The 23186-nt window shown below is 47.0% G+C and overlaps 2 protein-coding genes across 2 annotated transcripts in view; both read left to right on the forward strand.

Moving 5' to 3' along the window:
* Positions 1 to 23186, forward strand: part of BCAR3 (BCAR3 adaptor protein, NSP family member) — a 288114-nt gene that overhangs the window by 142863 nt on the left and 122065 nt on the right. The window contains exon 7 of the mRNA XM_083157075.1: positions 365 to 548. The gene's annotated coding sequence lies outside the window, so the exon portion shown is untranslated. The remainder of the gene's footprint in view (positions 1 to 364; positions 549 to 23186) is intronic.
* Positions 13740 to 15903, forward strand: LOC146027079 (uncharacterized). Its single transcript, XM_083158077.1, has 2 exons — positions 13740 to 14260; positions 15113 to 15903. Exons 1-2 carry the CDS (start codon positions 13844 to 13846, stop codon positions 15683 to 15685), a joined length of 990 nt encoding a protein of 329 aa, XP_083014203.1. The 5' UTR covers positions 13740 to 13843; the 3' UTR covers positions 15686 to 15903.

The following is a 23186-nucleotide window of genomic DNA, read 5'->3' on the forward strand; positions in this document are numbered from 1 at the left end:
TGCCCTCCAGGTGGGACAGATGTAACATGTGTAGAGAGAGTTCGATTTTGTTTCTGTGCAGGGTAAATACTGACTGCATTATTTTGACACTGCAATTTAGATTTCAGTTTCAAAACACCCCACCCAAATGTAACTCTCTCTGCACATGTTACATCTGCCCCACCTGCAGTGCACAAGGTTTTGCCCATATTAAGAACAATTTTGTACTGCGATCAGATCTGAATAAGGGCCTAGGTCAATCCATTTTATTTAACAACATTATCAGAACAATTGGTCTTTTGTTAAAGTTTATTTCACCATTTTTTCAATTGGCTGTATTATAATTTCTATATTGTATCATTTCTGTTCTTGTCATTTGCTACAGATATGCCGGAGCGACTGGATGCTGTGCAGGCTGTTCTGTGGGACAAGGAAATAGGAGTCTGGTTGGACTTTAATATAGAGGATTATAGACACAATCCAAACTTCTACCCCACCAACTTGGCTCCACTTTGGGCCTCATGTTACTCTGGCACGAGGCTGTGGACAAAGCAGTCTCCTACTTAGAGGTAATTAATTATCTTGTATTATATTATTTTTCTATTTGTTCCTAATTGTATTACATACTCCAGGCTTGCCTACCCTCCTGGAATTGCCGTGAGGCTCCCGAAAATCGGGTCCCCCGGGAAGGTGGGCAATCCTCCCGCATTGGCCAGGCAGCCCCCGCACCCCCTTCCCTGCAGCACAAAATGACCTTTTTTTGCGGGTCCGCGAATTACGTTGTTTGATTGTCGTGGGGGTGGGGCTTGATGACGTCTGCCTGTCCCGCCCCCCTGACTTGCTGCTGTCAGCAAGTATGACATACTCCTATGGTATTGATTCCATCTGTTAATATCGAAATTCGTGCAGACCCTAGTGCGGGATCAAAACCTAAACACTTGCCAATACTGAGAGAGCGGTCCAATCAGGAACTATAGGTGCGCCATGTATCCCAGAATTCCAATGGCAGGCCAGGTTCATGCCACTGGAAAAGTTTATTTACAAACGCATTATTACTGGTTACTACTGAAATAATATGTAAGAATATATATAATGTAATATAACGTATGAAGTAGCTTTTATGAACTTGGCAGAGTATATATAATGGGGTATATTGGTTTGCAAATCCACTGTACTGGTTTCTCATTTCCCTACAGTATTTGGCATGATGTTACATTACCTATTTGCTTTCTCAATGCCAAAACGTAAAAAAAAAAAAACTTTTTGAAAAATAAAACTGATTTAAAATCTTACTTATATTGTCTGTATTATTTATAAATAGTGATAAAGATTTTCATGAATAGATGAGCAGGACCCTCATCCCTCGTGTGCTTTCCTTCTCTTAATGTCCCATACACTATGCGATTTGGGCCAATTCCGGTAGATCAAGCTGAGATATTGGGTGAAATCGGTCCAAATCGCATGTGTATAATATCCGTTCTGATGCACAGTCCTGTGTTCATCGGAGCGGAGTCGGAGGTTGGACATTCGGCGGGGGATCAGGTGCGACTTCTCCCTTCAGAGAATTTGCATAGTGCATGGGGGCCTTTACTTAACCCCTTCACGACATTTGACGTATATATACGTCATGGGCCCTTATTTTGATCGGCACGGTACGGCCCGCGTGCGGCCGTACCGCCGATGTATTTTGTCTGCACATGCGCAGAGGTCATTCTGCGCATGTGCAGCCCCCTTCGCCGCAGACGGATTTCGTCCGCCGCAAAGGGGGCGTATAGGGGCGTGAGGGGCTTCAGCCCCTCATTTCCCTATGTGTACGCCCCGCGTTTCATGGGCGTTCCCATGCAAACGCGGGGCGTATGCATGGTAATGAGGGCATGACGCCCTCATTACCATGACATGGGGGCGGAAAGCTGACGTCGCCGGATGTCAGCTTTCAGCCCCCTTACAAGCTCCCACACGGACGATTGTCCGTGTGGTCTGAGCTTGCGGGAGCTGCCGCGGCGTGCGGGCCTGCCTTCGATGGTCGTCGACCATCGAAGGCAGGGGGCAGCTCCCACCATGGTGGAGGCGTAGCCTCCACCATTTTTGAGCGGATCGCCAGCCGTCCGTGTATGGACGGCCGTGGCGATCCGTCCGGTGGGCGGCCCTTGGTTTGTGCGGTCGGAGCCCCGTGTGCGGCTCTGACCGCACCAACCAGAATAAGGGCCATGGTCGGGAAGTACTTCCCGACCGTTGACGTATATATACGTCATGACTTCTAACTGTCACTTCGTCTAGAGACGCAGTGACAGTTAGGTGATGTCTGCTGTCCCTGACAGCAGACATCCCCCCTCGTCGCCCAGGGGGGGCAGGGGTGCCCCCCCCGGTCGTCGATCGCTGTGATTGGCTGTTCAAATCTGAACAGTCAATCACAGCGTTTCCTGTGTTACCGGCGGCTAAGCCGCTCGGTAACACAGAAAACGGTGGTGATCGGTGCAGCACCGATCACCACCGATGTGCAGCCCCCCCCCTCCCACCCGCCGGGCACTCACCCAGCAGCAGCAGCAGCAGCTCCCCCGGCTCCCCCGGTGCGCACGCAGCGCTGCCCTCCTCCCCCCTCCCTCCCGCAGCAGCAGCAGCAGCAGCAGCATCATGCTGCTAGAAAAGTTAAAATAAAATAAAAAAATAAGTATTGAAAATGTATATGTATGTATGTATGTATATGTATATATATATATATATATGTATATGTATATATATATATATATATATATATATATATACACATACACACACACACACACACACATATATATATATATATATATATGTGTGTGTATATATATATATATATATATATGTATATATACAGATGGGGCCGGGCTCATCTTTGCAGGGGATGGCGATGGCGTCGCCATCACCATTCCCTGCTCCCGCGCCATCTGTGTGTCGGAAGGGGACGCGCGCGCACGAGGTGCGCGCGCGTCCCCTTCCGACGGTGCTGCCCTCGGTCGCCCGGTGCCCACACCGGGCGCCCGCACCCCCCCACAGCCTCCTCGGGTCCCCCCAGCCCCCCTCGAGCGGGAGGCGGACAGTATTGTGTCCGCCTCGCCGCCCGGCTGCCCGGATACTGAGACGCGCGTGCGTGGGGGACGCACGCGCGTCTCAGTCAGATGGCGCGCCATGCTGCTGGCGATTCGCCAGCAAGCATAAGGCCTGCGCTATCTGTATATATATATATATATATACACACACATATATATATATATATATATATATATATATATATATATATATATATGTGTGTGTGTGTGTGTGTGTGTGTGTGTGTGTATACCGCACCGATCACCAACGATCGCCAGCCCCCCCCCCTCCCACCCGGCAGCCCCCCTCCCTCCCACCCACCCGGCTGCCGCAGCGCCAGCACCCCTCCCACCCCCCCGCCAGCCGCAGCGCCAGCCCCCCTCCCAAAGCTGATGACCAAAATGGGGTCACTTGTGGGGGGGTTCCACTGTATTGGTGCTTCGGGGGTCTTGCTAATGCGACATAGCACCCACCATTCATTCCACCACCAAAAATCACTCCTTCCCTTCTGAGTCCTGCCATGCACCCAACTGGTAATTTTTGGTCACATGTGAGGCATTGCCGTACTCGGGAGAAATTGGGGCACAGATTTTGGGGTGCTTTGTCTCCTTCATTCCTTGTGAAAATTAAAAATTTTGAGCCAGAACTGCATTTTTGTGTAAAAAATTAAATTTTGAATGACCCCCGAAACACCCATACAGTGGAACCCCCCCACAAGTGACCCCATTTTGCAAACTACACCCCTCAGGGAATTCATCTAGGGGTATAGAGTACATTTCAAACCCCCCGAGGTTTCACCAATTTTGATACAACTGAGCTGTGAAAATGAAAAATTAATTTTTTTCATTTTCACTGCCCAGTTGTACCACAATTGGTGAAACCCCTGGGGGTTTGAAATGTACTCTATACCCCTAGATGAATTCCCTGAGGGGTGTAGTTTGCAAAATGGGGTCACTTGTGGGGGGGTTCCTAACTTTTAGCATCTTATGGTGCCTAGAAACCTACATGGTGCCTAAAAAATAATCTCATAAAAAGGAGGCTCCAAAATCAAGTAGGTGCTCCTTCTATTATGAAGCCTGTGGTTTGGTCACCGTGCACACTAGGGCCACATATAGGATATTTATGAAAACCAAAGAATTGGGGGAATCAATTTTTAGTCACATTTCTCTAGTAAAATGTACTGTGTTCCTTAGAAAAATGTATTAAAATTGCAAATCTGCAAAAAAAAAGAAATTTTGAAATTTCACCTACACTTTGTTTTAATTCCTGTGAAACACCTAAAGGGTTAACAAACTTCCAAAATGCTGTTTTGAATACTGTGAGGGGTGCAATTTTTGAAATGGCATCATTTATGGGGGTGTCTCACATACAAGTCCCTCAAAGTCACATCAAAACTGACCTGGTCCCTAAAAAAATCAGAGTTTGAAATTTTCTTGAAAATTTGAGAATTTGCTATTCATATTTTAAGCCTCCTAGTGTCCAAAAAAATGAAAAGGAGGTTGAAATAATGATGGCAACATAAAGTATACATATGGTCTATGTTAGTTATTAACTATTTTGAGTGGTAAGATTATTTGTCTCACAAGCAGAAAATTTAACATTTTGAAAATTGCTAAATTTTCCATTTTTTTACGATATTTTGGTATTTTTCAAAAAAAACACAGACTGTATCGACCAAAATTTACCACTAACTTGAAGTACAATGTGTCACGAGAAAACAATCTCAAAATCACTGGGATAAGTAAAAGCAAAAAAAAGTTATCCCCACTTAAGTGAGACATGTCAGATTTGAAAAAAAGGGCTCTGTCATGAAGGCACAAACTGGCTCTGTCATGAAGGGGTTAAGCCATCTTTGATAGCACCAAACCCTGTGGTTTTCTACCACGCTGATACCCTGCGGATGTAGCTATAGTTATGTGCCCTGTACTTGTCCTCTATTGTATTCAGCTGTAGGTCACTGTTTCCCTCATTTGTATATGTACTCTGTAATTGGGCCCGGGGGATCCTTTGTGGTGCCATATAAAGAAAGTATAATAACCATAATAATATGCGACCAGTGGCAAACGCAGGATTTTCAGAAGGGGGTTTCCAGAGGGGCGGAGCAAAGCACGGAGATGGACACTTAGGTGACCCAGTATATGCCGGGTCAGTTAAAGTATTATAGATAGACCAAATGTATATAAATAATATTAATAATAATAAATAAAAATAAAAAAATATATATATATACATACATACATACATACACATACATACATACATACATACAGGGGCGTCAACAGCAGTGTAGACCCCTGCGCATAGCAATGTATTGGGGCCCCTACCGATCCTCCAGCGGTAGGGGTGGGGGGAGCTTTGATGTCCGGCGGGTGTTAGGGGGTATTATATAAACAGCTCAGCATGTAGGGCCTGGATCAGTAATTTCCACTAATTACCCCTTTACTGCACAGATGGTGGGAGATGGGGTGGGAGAAGGGGGCATTGGGCTGAATGAAGGGGTCCTGATACATAACTTCCAGGGTGGTAGAGGATGTTTAATATGCAGAGGAGGGGTGTATAGTGGAGTGGGCTTATTATTCATAATTTTCTGGTGGGAGGACAGCTTGCTTGACTGCAGATATCTCCAGTTCCTGGAAATAGATTGCTTAGATTTGAATGGAATTATAAACTAGAGAATCCCACCTACCAAATGGTAGTGGGGACTAGGGGGTCAGAGTTCAGGGGGCAGAGCAATCTGCCAACGAGTATATAAAACTACATACCAAGTGTGTGGAGCTGGAGCAGTAACCACCTGCTGGAAGGCTGATATCTCTGGTTCTGGGAACAGTAGAGACAAGCTACTAGTGTCCATCAAAGAGGGAGAGTCCCAGATTTTGGAATATATCATCAGAAAAACTCTATGTCAGACAGAACCTGAAATATCTGACTGGAAATTAATTAACAGGCTTGGATGGGGACCACTGTTTTGAAGTCAGATATCTCCGGTTCCCAAGGGCAGATTTTTACAATTCTTATACCCATGGAAAGAGGGGACCCTCAGCTTTCAGCTGAGGACCCTTAGACTCCTGGGGGGGGTTTCTGGGTACTCAGAAACCCCCCCTGCGTGCGCTACTGGTGGGGGTTATATGCTTTCCCAACACTTGCTTTATCAGTTCATGTAATAGTCACTAATAGCTATGGTAATCACAATATATTATACAGTTAAAGCACTTAAGCATTATATGGAAGCTTTCAATATGTGTACTTAACCGCTTAAGTGGTATGCCCGGAAATTTCTTGGGCTCAGCTGCGTGAGGAGGGGGGGGGGGGAGCGACGGCTTCCTAGATTCTGTGGTAGGTTTTGCTGGGGCAGGACAAACCTGCCCTAGTAGGTTTGTCCTACCACAGCAAAACCCACCACTCAAGGAGTTAATGATTCAATATCATGATGTGTTTTTATGCCTACATTGTACTTGGAGTTACATATACAGTATATGTGAAATACTTTCTAGGAGAATGCGGGGGTTACGCCCCAAACAAGAAATGTTCATCGTCTCTCTAAAGGCCCATGCACACTGGGTGACTTAGAGCTGAAAGCCGCTCAAAACAGCCTTTAAGCTCAAAGCCGCCCAGTGTGTATGCCCCAGCGATGAGCGGTGAGCGCTGCTGCGCGCTCCCGCATCATCGCAGGGAAAGCCGCCCATCTGCTGGTTATACCAGCAGATGAGCGGCGTTGAGGGTGGCTTTGCATAGCTCGGCGCCGGGCAGGGGGAAAGCCGCTCAGTGTGTATGCACTGAGCGGCTTTCCCCGCAGCGGTGATTGACATCATCGCTGTCCATACACACTGGGCATAGTTGCCCAGTGTGTATGGACCTTAATTTCTGAATACTCAATATTTGATACACCGCTAAAACAGTGACAGAGTGCCCTTTGAAACTTGCTTTAAGCCAAGGATCATCAATCCACCCTAATGCTGCTTTCACACTGCAAAACCTGCTTTAGACCAGGTATTTAAAAGTTTTTTAAAACGGGTCAGAGGAAGTTTAACCCCTTTTACACCGCATCTAAATACCTGGTCTAAAGCAGGTTTGCGGTGTGAAAGCGATAGTAAAAACGGGTCAGCCGGTCCAGGCTGGGGGGGGGGGGGTGTCCTCCCGCGAAACAAATTAATTTATTAGGGGGGGGGGTGAAGAGAGGCTGGGCAATGAATCAATTTTTACAGAGGAGCCCCAGGGTCCCCACCAAGACTATGTAGCCGCGGAGGGGGCAGACCTGTGCCGCCCTGTGCACCCCCATTATCATCATCCCAGCAGTAGCCCTGGTGCGCTGCCTGCTGTAATAGCCGGGGACGGATAAGGCATCAGCAGCATCCCAGCCGCACACATGCTCGGAGCCGCGGCCGCCGGTACCATGCTGCCATACAAGACGTCTGGCCGGGTGTAGCTGCAGGAGGCGTCCAATCAGGGATGGATCCTGATGTCCCCATCATTCGGGGGTTAGTAGTGCGGCGCGCTGTCCCAGCAGCAGGGCAACTCCGTCCCGGATGATATTATTCATTAAATACTCTCACGTGTGTGTGTTGGGGGGGTCGTCTACCTGGGAAGCGCAGCGCGTCCCTACAGTGTATGTTATATCAGTGGCGGGGTCCCTGCAGCGTATGGGAACTAGTAGCTGCAGGGACCCCGCCACTGATATAACATACACTGTAGGGACCCCCTGCCCCCAGCGCGATTATTCCCCTCCCTGCGCTGCCCAGGAGGGAGGGGGAGTAGGAATCCCGTTTCAGATCCGTTTTGTCACAAAAAAAAAAACCAGGTCTGAAACAGGTAGGACCCTGCTTTTTTACCGTTACCAAAAACCGTTTTTTTTTTACGGTAAAATCACTTTGCACCTTTCAGACCGGATTACCGTTCCAAAACGGTTAAAAATCGGCAAAATAACGTTTTTTTTGTGCAGTCTGAAAGGGGCATTACACTCCAAGTTTTAGGAATACACAGGCTTAGGGTGGCCAATCCCGGGATCAGGATTATCAGGATCCCGGTATTTTGGCCTAAAGTAGCAGGGATTTAAATCCCGGGATTGGAACTTCCAATCCTGGAATTTGTTGGCACAGCGCATTTTTTTTTTAAATTGCCAGGCAGTGCTGAGCACCTGCAGCAGACAGCGCCTTAGACACTGCCCCACTGCCCCTTCCTACGGCTGTGCATAACATGATATTAGAGGTCACACTGCTCATTTCAACAAATGTGTCATTTGTTGATTTTTTACCTATAATCAACAATAACCATCCGATTATCGATAAATATTCAGCCGATATATCGGACGATCGGTCGGAAATCGGCCAAAAAATCGTTCTACTGTGTGGGGGGGCTTTAGCCAGCTGAGTATTAACATACTGTATTTAGCCTTTACACTTCAAAAGAGCCCCCCTCCCACCATATAATAGTATTTTGCATCATTTGGTGTGGCATAATGTAAATTTAAACTCAATCTGGGTGCCATAGCGTGAATTTTGGATCATTTTGCGTGGCATAATGGGAATTTTGACCCATTTCATGTGAATATTTGCTCATTCTGTTTGGAATAATGTGTATTTTGACTCCTTCAGTGTGGCATAATATGTAAGGGGCAAGTATAAGGGGCCTACTATTGTGTTGCATGATGTGTAAAAGGGGTATATGGTGTGCTACAATACTTTCAAAGACGCGCAGCCTTTTGAGTGACCACACTCCCTATTACTGGAGTGCGGCCCTCAAATATTTGCTGAAGTGTTAAGTGGCCCCCCAGCTGAAATAGTTGCCCACCCTTGATCTTGATCTAGTCACAGATATATTGTAGTTTCTTTTTAGGAGAGGTATTTTAGGGATGCTTAATAAGATTTTTATAGCACCCTGAGTTTGGTCTGCAGCCAATCACATGTGGATTGGGAGTGATGGTCTAAACCAGTGGTTCTCAACCTGGGTCCTCAGGGACCCCCAACGGTGCACATTTTCCAGGTCACTTCACAGGTGCACTAATTACTCACTGGCACATTTTAAAAGATTACAGGTGGAGCTAATTATTTCACCTGTGATTTTGTGAGGAGACCTGGAAAACGTGCACTGTTGGGGGTCCCTGAGGACCGATGTTGAGAACCACTGATCTAAACTACAGACCTGAACCCTAAGCACTGATTATATAATGGTTACTTTTTGGTAACACATTACGTATGCAGATAAAATATTTCTGCCAAGTGAACGCACAAACTGGAGTACAATAACGTACATGACTATTTGTTCTGGATTTTGCAATGTAAGCCCCCAAGCAGAACTGACTGGGTGATGACTGAGGTGCAATATAAACGAGGAATTCCTAGAGGGTCAGAATCTCAGCAAGGATTCATATACCCCCAAGGCAAGACATTAACAACGTAACCCTGTTAGTAAATGGCAAACTTCTTATTATTCTATCATACTATAGCATTGCTAAAGCAAAAAGTGAAATGAATTTATATGTGTTGCAATCACCCAGGGTTTCAGCTTATCGTATATTTGCGACAGCTGTAGGGTGACGACTGCATGAATTATTTCATAACTTTCTTTACAGCCCGTAGGGAAGAGAATGACAGAGATCAGATTGCTCAAGTGGCTGCCTGCACTGCAGTTTCTGACACATATTACCCCAGGGGGATACACAGTGTTGCGCTGATACCATTTGTGTAGCCATCACTATGTGACACCCCCCCCTCACACATTTTACATGTGAGAAGGAAGATTAGTATTAACTGAATCCCAATTGTTTGTTTGTTTTGCCACTTACAGGGGTCATTACACCAATTAGTTCACACATACATAAGATCACTGCACAGTCTGGGACTCACCGTTCCTATAACATAAGTCAGTGCATACTCCTGTGGGATAGTGAGTCTGACTGCATTATGCTGGCCACACATCAGACCAACTTTCCTGCAACAATCCAACTAGTTGCTCGGATGGAATAAAAATATTGTACTGGATAGGAGCAAAGGACAATCAGAAATGTGCTCACAAACCCAGGAAAATGGACACAAACATTCAGTCAAATTGTTTAAATCAAACAGGTTCAACTACAGTACTGTGTCTGAGCAACAGTTTTTGTCCTTTTTCAGATGTTGGGAGCAAATTTCTGAAGTAAATATTACATTTGCTTCCATCCAGTACCGTATTTTTATTCCATCCAAGCAACTAGTTGGATGGTTGGAGGAGAGTTGGTCTGATGTGTGGCCAGCAGTCAGGGTTGTCTACCTGACCCTCTGCATGCGGGAGAAAATGCTCTGTTCCTGGACTTCCCTGGTAATGTAGGATTGCCATCACATGTGGGGAGCTAGGTAATTGATAAGAAAGGTGTTTCACCACAGGTGATGGCAATCCTACATTACCAGGGAAGTCCAGGAACAGAGCATTTTCTCCCTGAAGGAGAGAATCAGGTAGGCAAGTATGCTGTTAGTGTATTTGGTAACCACTAAAAATGTCACTTTAGACTATACAGCACAATACTTTAGCACTAGTTCCTTAATTAAATAAAATTCTGATTTTTTGTCCTAAAATACTGCAGGGACTAGAGTCATGTATGTCTCCTCCTGCAAAAATGAAATATCACATTTGTATGAAAATCCCAACTCGTTACCAGGAGACCGCCACTGGAATAACTGTATTTAGAGGTATGCACTAACGGAGAAGGTGAAGGATAGGCTATGGGGGTGGATGGTTGAAGGGAGGGAGTAGGGAAAAGGTAAGTATACTTTCTGTATGGAATTCTCTAAATCAGGATTCCGCTGTCAGTCTTTTGATCACCAGTATCCCATCTGAAGGTCATCTGTATGTATTCACCCAGGAGTACTGGCCTCTTCCATTGGGGCCATGGTCCTCTCCTGATTGTGTTGTGGTCAAGTGCTGGTCTCTTCCACTGGGGCTGCTGGCCTCTCCCACTGGGGCTGCGGGGGGTGCTGACCTCTCCCACTAGGGCTGTGGGAGGTGCTGGCCTCTCCCACTGGGGCTGCGGGGGGTGCTGACCTCTCCCACTGGGGCTGCGGGGGGTGCTGACCTCTCCCACTAGGGCTGCGGGAGGTGCTGGCCTCTCCCACTAGGGCTGTGGGAGGTGCTGGCCTCTCCCACTGGGGCTGCGGGGGGTGCTGGTCTCTCTCACTAGGGCTGCGGAAGGTGCTGGCCTCTCCCACTGGGGCTGCGGGGGGTGCTGGTCTCTCCCACTAGGGCTGCGGGGGGTGCTGGCCTCTCCCACTGGGACTGTGGGGGTGCTGGCCTCTCCCACTGGCGCTATGGGGGTGCTGGCCTCTCCCACTAGGGCTGCGGGGGGGTGCTGGCCTCTCCCACTGGGGCTGTGGGGGTGCTGGCCTCTCCCACTGGGGCTGCGGGGGGTGCTGGCCTCTCCCACTGGGACTGTGGGGGTGCTGGCCTCTCTCACTGGCGCTATGGGGGTGCTGTCCTTTTCTACTGAGGCTGCCAGGGTGCTGGCCTCTCCCGCCTGGTACGTGTTGGCATTGATCTCTCCCGCTCGAGATGTGCGGGCGCTGGCCTCTCCCAATGGGGCCTCAGGGGTGCTGGCCACTTCTTCACTGTGTTCTAATAAATCTTTTATAACTTACAAACCAGTGACACAACTATAAAGGTAAATGATGTGTGAAGAGATGATGCTGTATATGGTATATAAAATACAATAGGATATTTATAAATATAGCTCCACAGGTAACTACTTAGTGTCAGTTTAAGTGGTAAAAAGTGTTACATTAGTAAGAAGCAGCAGGTATGTGTTAAGAGTGTTGCAGGTATGTGTTAAGAGGTGATAATTTTTTTGGGCAGTATCCTCAGGGCCGTACCTGTGTGTGTCAGCAGTGCCTTGCCCACAGCGCATCTGCACTGTGGGTGCACTGTTGGCACACGCTAAGGGCCAGATGCACTAAGTTTCTAAATTGATAAAATGGAGAGTGATAAACCAACAAACATGGCAGGCCGGAACTGAATGGCTCGCTGTTTATCAGTCTTCAATTTATCACTTTTAAAGCTTAGTGCATCTGGCCCCTAGTCTGCAGCGGTGCCAGACGGGGTCCCGACAGTCGGGATCCCGACTGTTAAAACACAGACGGCCGGGTTTCCGACGGCCGTCAGCTATCCTCCCTCGTGGGGGTCCATGACCCCCATTGAGGGAGAACCCATTGAGGGAGAATAGAATAGGTGGCGAGCGCAGCGAGCCACCGTGCCCGCAGCGTGGCAAGCGCAGCGAGCCCGCAAGGGGCTTTGTTGCGCTGGCCACGCTGTCTGAGTCCAGACAGTCTGAATCCCGACGTAGGGCTAATGACTGTCGGGATCCCGAATGTCGTAACCGCATACCACACCCATCTGAAGAGTAGGGAAAGCGCCCATAGCAGCCACCTCCAGAGTGCCGGGCCTTCTTGTACTGTAATGCTGGGTACACACCAGGACGACTAGGGCACGATTCTGTCAATTTAGATCCAATTCCGACCGGTTGTATGCAGATTGTATGTACTATCGTGTGTTTTTGACATTTATTTGATCCGATTCCGATCAAATGCGCGTTCACGCCGCTCGTTTGGTCGCATCTTTGGTCCTACGTGCTGCAGGTAGGATCCGTCAATCCCAGGCCGACCGACCGTCAATCGTATGCAGATCGTGAGTGTTTTTTGCCGCCTCCGTCGTCCGTCCGTCGGTGCGTCCGTCGTTTGATCCAGCCTATTTGAGTGGCATTTCCTAAACACTCCCCCGGCGCCATGTTTTTCCACATAGCAAACAGCGCTGGCGCAGCAGTTGGACTCTCCTTCTTGTCTCATCTCCCAGAACAACAACCTGGTATGTTTGCACTCCCAATGCTCTTCTATGCATGCCCACTGTTGCCACCAATGTATATAGTGTGTATAAAGCACTGGTTTGGCAACCGTGCACCCGACCATGTCACTGTTTTTTTTGGGTGGGCCCCATGTCTGTGTGTATACATATAACCAATGTCCACCATTGCAGTATTCCAAGCACTCCTCTCTGCTAGGCCCCATTCACCTGTGTGTGTGTGTTTGTGTATATATAGATATATATACATAAACCATTGTCCACCATTGCAGTATTCCAAGCACTCCTCTCTGCTAGGCCCCATTCACCTGTGTGTGTGTGTTTGTGTATATATAGATATATATACATAAACCATTGTCCACCATTGCAGTATTCCAAGCACTCCTCTCTGCTAGGCCCCATTCACCTGTGTGTGTGTGTTTGTGTATATATAGATATATATACATAAACCATTGTCCACCATTGCAGTATTCCAAGCACTCCTCTCTGCTAGGCCCCATTCACCTGTGTGTGTGTGTTTGTGTATATATAGATATATATACATAAACCATTGTCCACCATTGCAGTATTCCAAGCACTCCTCTCTGCTAGGCCCCATTCACCTGTGTGTGTGTGTTTGTGTATATATAGATATATATACATAAACCATTGTCCACCATTGCAGTATTCCAAGCACTCCTCTCTGCTAGGCCCCATTCACCTGTGTGTGTGTGTGTTTGTGTATATATAGATATATATACATAAACCATTGTCCACCATTGCAGTATTCCATGCACTCCTCTCTGCTAGGCCCCATTCACCTGTGTGTGTGAATAGCAATCTGCACAATAAAATGTATAGTGGTTTTCATAAAAGTTTATTAACATTTTAAATACTTAAAACATAAGAACTAGGTAAACTGGTAACTATAACTATAAAAATTTAAATATGAAACAAAACATGGGTATAACTATAACAACTAAAATGGTTTTATCTTTTTACAGTCCCAATGTCCAACGCAAAGGAACAAGAGTTTTTGGAAGGGTTTATTGAAAAATATCGTACACACGAATGCCTGTGGCGAACAAAATCCAAGGAGTATTCAAACAAAATGAAAAGAAACCAAGCCTTGGAGGAGTTGGCACGCTACAGTCTTCCATTTCATCCAGAGGCCAATGTTGAATGGGTGAGGAAACGCATCCAGAATATGCGCACGGTGTTCTTAAAGGAACACAAGAAGATGGAGGCTGCAAAGAAGTCTGGTGCTGGAGTCGACGAGATGTATCAAACATCGCTCTGGTACTATGACCGGTTGACATTCACCCTCAGCCAGGAGTCGATGAGGACAGGAGTAGTCCTTATGGTCGAACATGAAAACCAAGAAGTCGCGGCGCAGGAGGAGGAGGAGAATTCGCAGTCTGCATCGGTGAGTCTATTTTTTTGGCTATCTAATTGATTCCTCCTGCCAATCCACAGCGCCCTCCCCATTAAAGTAGGCCATGTACTCTTCCCTCACCTGTTTGGCTCGTGCACTCCCTGTGTAGCGTTGTGTTGGGGTTTGCAAGGAGGATATCTGCACTACCTCCTCTGGCAGTTCTTGGTCTTCTTGGAGTGCTGTGCCTGTAGCCCTTTGCTGTGTGGCTTTTCTGCGGAGCAAATTGTGCAGGACACAGCACGCCGTGACAACCCAGTCAATTTTGTCCACCCTCAGGTTAATGGCAGTGTGAAAAATGCGAAACCGGCTTGCCAGGATGCCAAAAGCATTTTCCACAACACGCCGTGCCCTGGATAGCCTGTAGTTAAAGATCCTTTTGTCATGGTTCAGGCCCCTTTGCGCATATGGCTTCATGACATGCTCGTGCAGGCCAAAAGCCTCGTCAGCCACAAAAACAAAGTTAAGCCCCTGTTTAGTTTCCTGGACAGACGGCAAGTGAAGGGTGTTCGCTATGAGCCTTTCGTAGAACTTTGTGTCCTTGAAAGTGCCACCATCCGATGCACGGCCATTCCTTCCTACATCCAGGAAGATAAACTCATAGTTGGCATTCACCACAGCCATTAGTACAATGCTAAAATAGCCCTTGTAATTAAAATAGTAGGAACCACTATTGATAGGCTGGGCTATGCGGACATGTTTGCCATCAATGGCTCCACCGCAATTTGGGAAGTTCCATCGCTGTTCAAACTCCTCTGCGATGACTTTCCATTCATTCACGCTGGTAGGGAACTGAAATTAGAAGTAAATAGAATTGATTAGTAAACATGTTCAATTTTTTTACAGCTTGGTGACTACCCACCTGCAACCCCAGACCTATCTGTCCTATCTGAGAATGCATGCACATCTAACGAAGTTCCTACTCCGGCACGCACTCCGCCACCCACCCTGGAACCCACTCCACCACTCCCCCGTGCCAAAAAAATGCGTGGCAAAGGAAAAAAAGGAGAAGCAGCGGCACATGAAGAATTTATGATGCGGGCACATCAAGTCCTGCAAAGAAACCCGGACAAACATGACAACTACTTCACTTATGTGGCAGAGTGTGTTCGCAACATGGCTCCTGACCAGCAACTTACTTTTGAAAAGTTATGCATGGAGTTGGTGTATAATGGCAGTTTAGGGTATCTCAACAGTGGCACTAAAATAGTTGGCATTGGTAGTGCACCAGACACACCACTGTCATTAGAATCACCAGTGCCTACTCCGCCTGCCACCGTAGCAGGCCAGTCGAGCACAATTCCAACACATACCCAGTCAACACCTACACAGCCTTCTCAACCCCCCAAGTACCGTCAATTCTACAGTTCTTTACTGATAGAAGATCCAGAGTGTCCTGTTTTTGAGGATCTGTCTTAAAAAATAGGCTACTTTATCATTTACCATCGACATGGTCTCAGCTGCAGGTATGTGATGGCCACTGCTCACATGGCGTATGGCGCACATCAATGGGGCCGGGACCATTGCATCTGCGCCATGCGCCATGTGGGCCGCAGCCTTTACATATCTGCAGCAGACATCCTCTGCCACACAAGGGCCACAGTGTGTATTTTTGTTTATTTATATGCTGCTACCTGTACCTGCATTACCAGAGGGAGAACAGGATTCTCCTCAATCTGGATAGCAAACTCCATTTATTGCCCTTTTTTCTTTGCCAATAGTATGGGGTACTGTGCGGCAGACATGGTCTCGGCTGCAGGTATGTGATGGCCACTGCTCACATGGCGTATGGCGCACATCAATGGGGCCGGGGCCATTGCATCTGCGCCATGCGCCATGTGGGCCGCAGCCTTTACATATCTGCAGCAGACATCCTCTGCCGCACAGTACCTTATCCCTACTGTTGTAAGGGCATGTTCCAGAAGTTACCAGAGTGTCTTTTGTCTTGGTTTTCTACATATATGCTGCTACCTGTACCTGCATTACCAGAGGGAGAACAGGATTCTCCTCAATCTGGATAGCAAACTCCATTTATTGCCCTTTTTTCTTTGCCAATAGTATGGGGTACTGTGCCGAAGACATGGTCTCAGCTGCAGGTATGTGATGGCCACTGCTCACATGGTGTATGGCGCACATCAATGGGGCGGGGGCCATTGCATCTGCGCCATGCGCCATGTGGGCCGCAGCCTTTACATATCTGCAGCAGACATCCTCTGCCACACAGTACCTTATCCCTACTGTTGTAAGTGCCTGTTCCAGAAGTTACCAGAGTGTGTTTTTTGTTTTTTTATATGCTGCTACCTGTACCTGCATTACCAGAGGGAGAACAGGATTCTCCTCAATCTGGATAGCAAACTCCATTTATTGCCCTTTTGTCTTTACCAATAGTATGGGGTACTGTGCGGCAGACATGGTCTCAGCTGCAGGTATGTGATGGCCACTGCTCACATGGCGTATTGCGCACATCAATGGGGCCGGGACCATTGCATCTGCGCCATGCGCCATGTGGGCCGCAGCCTTTACATATCTGCAGCAGACATCCTCTGCCACACAGTAGCCCGTACTTATTGGGAAAGTTTAAACTGGGTCATACATACTTAAATCTTTATATATAGTGTGTGTTTTTGTACAATATCTTTTATATATGGTATTATAATATATTTTTGTTGACACAATCTATTTACTATTTTACATGTTTTAACCATGAAAGGCCTAAAAAACCTGTTTCTGTCCTAGGCCTAAATTATAAATAAAAATATTTTGTTTGCACAATAAAGTGTACAGTGTATATTTCATCCTTACCTTGCAATACTGGTACTGCAGCACCTTCACAATGGCTTTGCAGGTCTCCGGGATGATGAGGCCCAAAGCTTGCGGGGAGATGAGGGATCCAAACTTTAGGTCAGCAAGAGACCGTCCTGTCGCCAGAAACCTCAGGGTGACCACCAGCCGTTCCTCAGCAGGGATAGCCATGCGATACTTGGTATCCTGCTTCTCGATGTGGGGAGTCACCAGACGCAGCAATTCCTGGAATGTGGCATCATCCATCCTCAAGAAGTTACGGAAATCGTCTGGGTTATTCTCCCTGATGTCCCTGAGCAGTGGCATGTGCGAACGAGTCTGACGCTGAAGTAGCCACTGCTTTGTCCAGCATGATCTTTCTCTCCTGCGCTGGGCTCTCTGACGCCTGAGCTTCAAAACTGCATAATAGAGCAGGTACTGTTGCTGGTGACTACCCATCACTGCATTCTCCATAGTGCAGGGTTAAAAGACACTTTGTAATGGCAGGCAAAACAAAGTAATGTGTAAATAGCTATGTCCAGCGTTCAGCAGGTATAAACCAAGCCTCACTAGTAACAAAGCAGAAATACACTGGTTTAAAATGGCTGCTGCTATTCCTATCCCCCTCTGCTAGTCCTCCCCCTCTGCTAGTCCAGCCCCTTCATTCAAATTTCAAAGGCCCATCTGACGACGGTCGCATGTGTTCTTGCAAAAAAAACAAAAACCAGCGATCCGACCGTCTTAACGACCATCGCGGGCGCATCGGGATCGGATCTAGATCGTTCCGCAAAAAAACACAATTTTTGCTAATCGTTTGCTGGGGACTGCCTGGGAGCTCCCGGGAAGTCCAAGGGAAATCGTTCCATGGTCGTCTATCGGTCGTGAACGACGGTGGTCGTCCTGGTGTGTACCCCACATAAGTCATTGTTCTCTTGTTTTTTTGCTCATTTATGTATTGTTAAGTGCTGCAGAACCCTTATGGAGCATATAAATAAACAATAATAATAATAAAGATGTATCAGCACTTGATTGTCAGACATTGGTGCCTGTGCTCTCTGCTATGTCCAAGCAGTTAGAGACAATAGGTGGCAGTGCACCCCACCAGAGCACTTGACCAACATTGTGATTACAGCAATGCATGTTGTGTTTTCCTTGTTCCATCTGCCTTTACAAGCCATAATGGATGCCAATATCTGCCTTTCCTGCCTTTGAGGAGATGAGAAGATCTGACAGATCTGACTTTTAGGTGTAACTAAACAAACAACATAGAGCTGAGTGTAGCCTTCAGGATGTAGTGATCACATACACTGATTGTGAAGGAAGGAAAAGGCATTTGCAGGGCTTCTGGAATCAGCCGCTTTGTCAGATAAAACAGAGAGCACTTTCAATTAATAGTGTGCACCCGGCCATTTTCCAGGTTTTGTGTTTTGGTTTTGGATCTGTATTGCCTCAATGTTTTGGATCTGGGTTGATTTTGACAAAACTACCCTTGGGGGTAGTTTCTTTATTTATCTATCTTTATTTTTTTCGAAAAAATCATAAAAACAGCTTTATTCCTACAGGTTTATTAACCTCAATAACATTAATTTCCACTCATTTCCAGTGTATTCTGGGCACCTCACAATATTGTTTTTAGGCCTAATGGTTGCACTCAGGTAGCTGAATGACTAAGCTAAGCGACACAAGTGGGTGGCACAGACCCACGGCATATCTAGGAGTGGCACTGCAGTAGCAGAAAGGTTGGCAGTTTTAAAAACTAGGCCCCCCAAAGACCACATAATACAAAGAAAAGAGGTGCACCCCACCCACCCTTATGATGTATAAACAGAACATGCACAGTTTAACAGGATTCAGTATTGAATCCCGGCGGTCGGGATCCCGGCGTTCTGAATCCCGACGCCGGAATCCCGACAGCCGAAATGCCGACAAGGGGGGGACGTGGATCGCCCCCCCCTTGCGGGCTCACTGCGCTCGCCACGCAGCGGGCCCGGTGCCTCGCTACGCTCGGCACACTAATTTAGAAAGTGTCGGCATTTCGGCGGTCGGGATTCCGGTGTCGGGATTCTGAACGCCGGGATCCCGACCGCCGGGATCCTAACTGCATCCCGTTTAACAAACCAATCCTTTCAGCAACAGGTGGTACCCCTGGGAAAAGCTTACCCAGATCTCCGAATCATAGCTAGCTACAAACATACCACTTCCATATTTGATGACCTTTCACATTATAAGAAGAGGCATGAGGAAGTGGACAGTGCCAAGAAGGTGATTAAAAAATTAGAGAGGCTCATAGAATCAGGAACAACACAAAGGCTTCACCTCCCCTTTTATTTTAATGTGGATCAGAAAGGATGTTAACCAAGCAATAATTAGCACATTACTGCACAAACTGAAAAACTAGGAGCCAAAGCCTCCGAATTTGTTCCCCCTTGTCCATTTTCAGGGTTTACGATAATCTTGTATTTAATGCTGGGATTTTTATTGCATTTTTATTTACATATTTGTGGCAGATGCCCTATTATCCTTTTCCACAGCTCCCAGTTACTTGCTTGTGAGCATACCTGTGTGTCTTGTTTATTTTATTCATATTTTATTCAGCTGTGGCTGCAATGATGGTTCGTTTGGGCCCCCACAATACAAGCTGCGGTACTTGTGAGTTATCTGGGCTGCCGATTTTTTGATTGTATGCCTTAAGTTAAGGCATACAATCAGATGCGATGCGATGCGATATCGCATCGCATTGCATGCGACCATCGGATGCGATGACCCGATTTTTCCATAGGAATCAATGTTAAAATGGACTGAGTCCATTTTAACATGGAATTCAATGGGAAAAAGGGGTCCTTTTCATACCCCTACTATCCAAGTGGGCATGGAGTTGGATATAAACCTGTGGCGAGCGTAGCGAGCCACCGAGCCCGAAGCGTGGCGAGCGAAGCGAGCCCCGCGAGGGGACGGTATTCCGTGTCCCCTCGCGGGGCTCGCTACGCTCGCCACGCTTCGGGCTCGGTGGCTCGCTACGCTCGCCACAGGTTTATATCCAACTCCATGCCCACTTGGATAGTAGGGGTATGAAAAGGACCCCTTTTTCCCATTGAATTCCATGTTAAAATGGACTCAGTCCATTTTAACATTGATTCCTATGGAAAAATCGGGTCATCGCATCGCATCGCATGCGATGCGATGCGATGCGATGCGCCCGATCCGACCCGATTTAGAAATCGGGCGCCCAGATAACTCATAAGTACCCAAGCTGCCAATGATACGAAGTGGCAAGGAAAGACTAAGGCCTGGGCCTGTTTATGACTGGTGGTTTTGCATCTCAAAATGAAGATGTAAACCCTTCTTGTAAAAGAGTTAAAAAAGGAAACTTGGACACAGGAACCGGAACTGTGCCTTCAGAAATATCACCAATCCCGAAGGAGAGTCCAAATGTGTCGGCGGTTGCGATGTCTAGGTGTGACCTTACCAATAATGTACGGGAAGAGGAGGCTCCTTTCACCATTTGCATGTCCTTTGCAAGTGTTGAGATGAGCAGCACCAGGCAACTTGCTGACAATGAGATTGACATTGAGGATGTCACTGTAGAAGTACACCAGGATGAGGAGGATATTGGTGTAGCTGGCATTAATGAAAATGTTGATGATGAGGATTCTGATGATGGGGATGTGGTTTGTTCAAATAAAGGGACACAGTTATTGCCCATAGGAAGAAAAAGCCCTTTGTCATGCCTGGGCAAAAGACCCAAAAATCCACCTCTTCAGTCTGGAATTATTCATTTTCTACCCAAATCCAGACAACTGTCAAGCCATATGTAGCTTTTGTAAAGCCATAGTAAGTAGGGGTAAGGACATCAACCACCTAGAAACATCCTACCTTATTCATCACTTGCAGCGTACTGTAAACCACGTGCACTGCAGGTGGGGCTGATGAAACATGTGCAGAGAGAGTAAAGGCCCCCATACATTAGGCCGACTTGTCCTTAAGACAAGTCGAACCCAATTCTCCTGTGAGCCGCCCGGGAGCTCCCCGGGAGGCTCACACACAATTTGGCACTTGATGAGCCAAATTTGACATGTGATAAATCGCTTGCGATTTATCACGTCGGGGCGCAGGGGGCGGGCGGTGAGGGGCAGGGGGCGGCGGTGCTCTCATCAGGGGGAGCAGTGGGGCGGGCAGCGGGTCCCTGAGCGCCGGGGAGTGCTGACATGGCCGGGCGGTGATGTTCATATATATCAGCAGCGCTGCGGGAGTCGGGAGGGGACGTGGTGCCGGGTGCGGCGAGTGCTGCTGGCTGACCTGGCCGGGCATGTGATAACAAATAGCAGCGGCGGGGACGGGACGCGCAGTGGCGGCTATTAGATTTTTAAAATACCTGTCAAATGACCGGCCGTTCTCTGATTGGCAGAGAGCTCTCTGTCAGGTGGGCAGGCATATGCATACAGGGAGGTCGGATGTGATCGTATGTACTGACCGTCTGACCTCCCTGATCCGGTCCGATGCGCACGGGACCGCGCATCGGATCAGATATCACACACCTGCGATTTTGGGCCGATTTCACCCGATTATCGGCACAAAGTGCCGAAATCGGATGAAATCGTCCCAAAATCGGATAGTGTATGGGGGCCTTAATATTTGAGTGAGTTTGTTTCTTTGCAGAGTAAATATTCACTGCAATTTCGATTTCAGTTTGAACACACCCCACCCAAATGTAACTCTCTCTGCACATGTTACATCTGTCCCACCTGCAGTGAACATGTCTTTGTCCTTTAAAGAAGAAGTATTGCTTTTGCAAACCAACTTGAATCACCCCCATAGTGACACAGCTTGTGAGGTTGAAAAAAAAGACATCAGTGCATAGAGTTCAACCCATCTTTAACATTATTCTATAATTACTATTTCCCAGCATTCCCTTTACTCTACCGTTGATATTTAACTTAATGGTTCTCCCATTATACATTCTAATTTACAGCGGTATCTCTGGAAGTCTTTCTCCGTTAAAAAAAAATGATAATCCTTTCTTAAATGTATTAATTGAATCAGCCATCACAACCTTTTCTGTCACTGAATTCCAAATCGTAACTGCCTAGGAATCCTTTCCTTCTCTGTGTAAGAAATCTGCTTTCTTCCTATCCGGGATTCCTCCGGAAGATCCTTGTGTGCTATGCCTACTGCTAACAAAACAATTGACTGTTCAACTGTCCTTGACAGTATGTCACCAGATTACTGAGGAGATAACAACTATGCTGGTGTTAGATGTGTGTCCAATGTCCGCCATTAGTGCGGTGGGATTTACACAGTTGATTGACGTAATGTGTCCCCACTCTAGACTCCACTTTACTAGACAAGCAATTCCTAGACTGTACAAGGTCTTTAAAAAAAGAGTTTATTAGTTTCCTCAGACCATGGACATGTGGACAAATGGAAAATAGCAACCTAAGCTAAGTACTACATGACTGTGACAGCCCACCACCACCAGTAGCAGCAGCATCATCTCACAAACGCAAACTCATTCCTAGGCAAGCTACGCTGGGTATCACTGGTTTCAGTAAGAGGAGAAAGCTGAGAAACTGTTAAAGGGCATACACATGTAGAGATGTGTGCTAAGCAATTTAGCTAAGCTATATAGGGTAGGCGATTTCCTGGTGTCCAGATCTTCCATGGGGAGCACATACACATGCAGGGATTTGTGCTAAGCGATTTTGCTTAAGCAAAAAAAAAAGGCCGGGTAGTGGTTCAGAATGGGAGATTGTGATCAGTAGCTCTCATTCTCCACACACAGGGCCTTATTTTGGTTCATTCTTTCTGACAAAATCCTTCTTAGATGGGCAAAACCATGTGCACTGCAGGTGGGGCAGGTGTTACTTGTGCAGAGAGAATTAGATTTGGGTGGGGTTTTACTTCAAAGTGAGATCTATATTGCAGTGTAAAAATAAAGCAGTCAGTATTTTCCCTGCACAGAAACAAAATTACTCACCCAAATCTAATTCTCTCTGCACATGTTACATCTGCCCCCCCTGCAGTGCACATGGTTTTGTCCATCTTAAGGGGCATACACACGTAGAGATCTGTGCTAAGCAATTTTGCTAAGCAATTTTTCTGGTGTCAAGATCTCCCATGGGGAGCACATACACATGCAGAG

This window comes from Crinia signifera, chromosome 8, assembly GCF_055691185.1.
Source record: "Crinia signifera chromosome 8, ASM5569118v1, whole genome shotgun sequence".
Classification (NCBI taxonomy): domain Eukaryota; kingdom Metazoa; phylum Chordata; class Amphibia; order Anura; family Myobatrachidae; genus Crinia; species Crinia signifera.

Excerpts from the sequence above, each read along its gene's own strand:
- LOC146027079 (XM_083158077.1), top strand. The coding sequence starts at position 13,844 with ATGTCCAACGCAAAGGAACAAGAGTTTTTGGAAGGGTTTATTGAAAAA. Across the intron at positions 14,261-15,112 it reads AGAATTCGCAGTCTGCATCG|CTTGGTGACTACCCACCTGC; the intron begins GTGAGTCTATTT and ends ATTTTTTTACAG.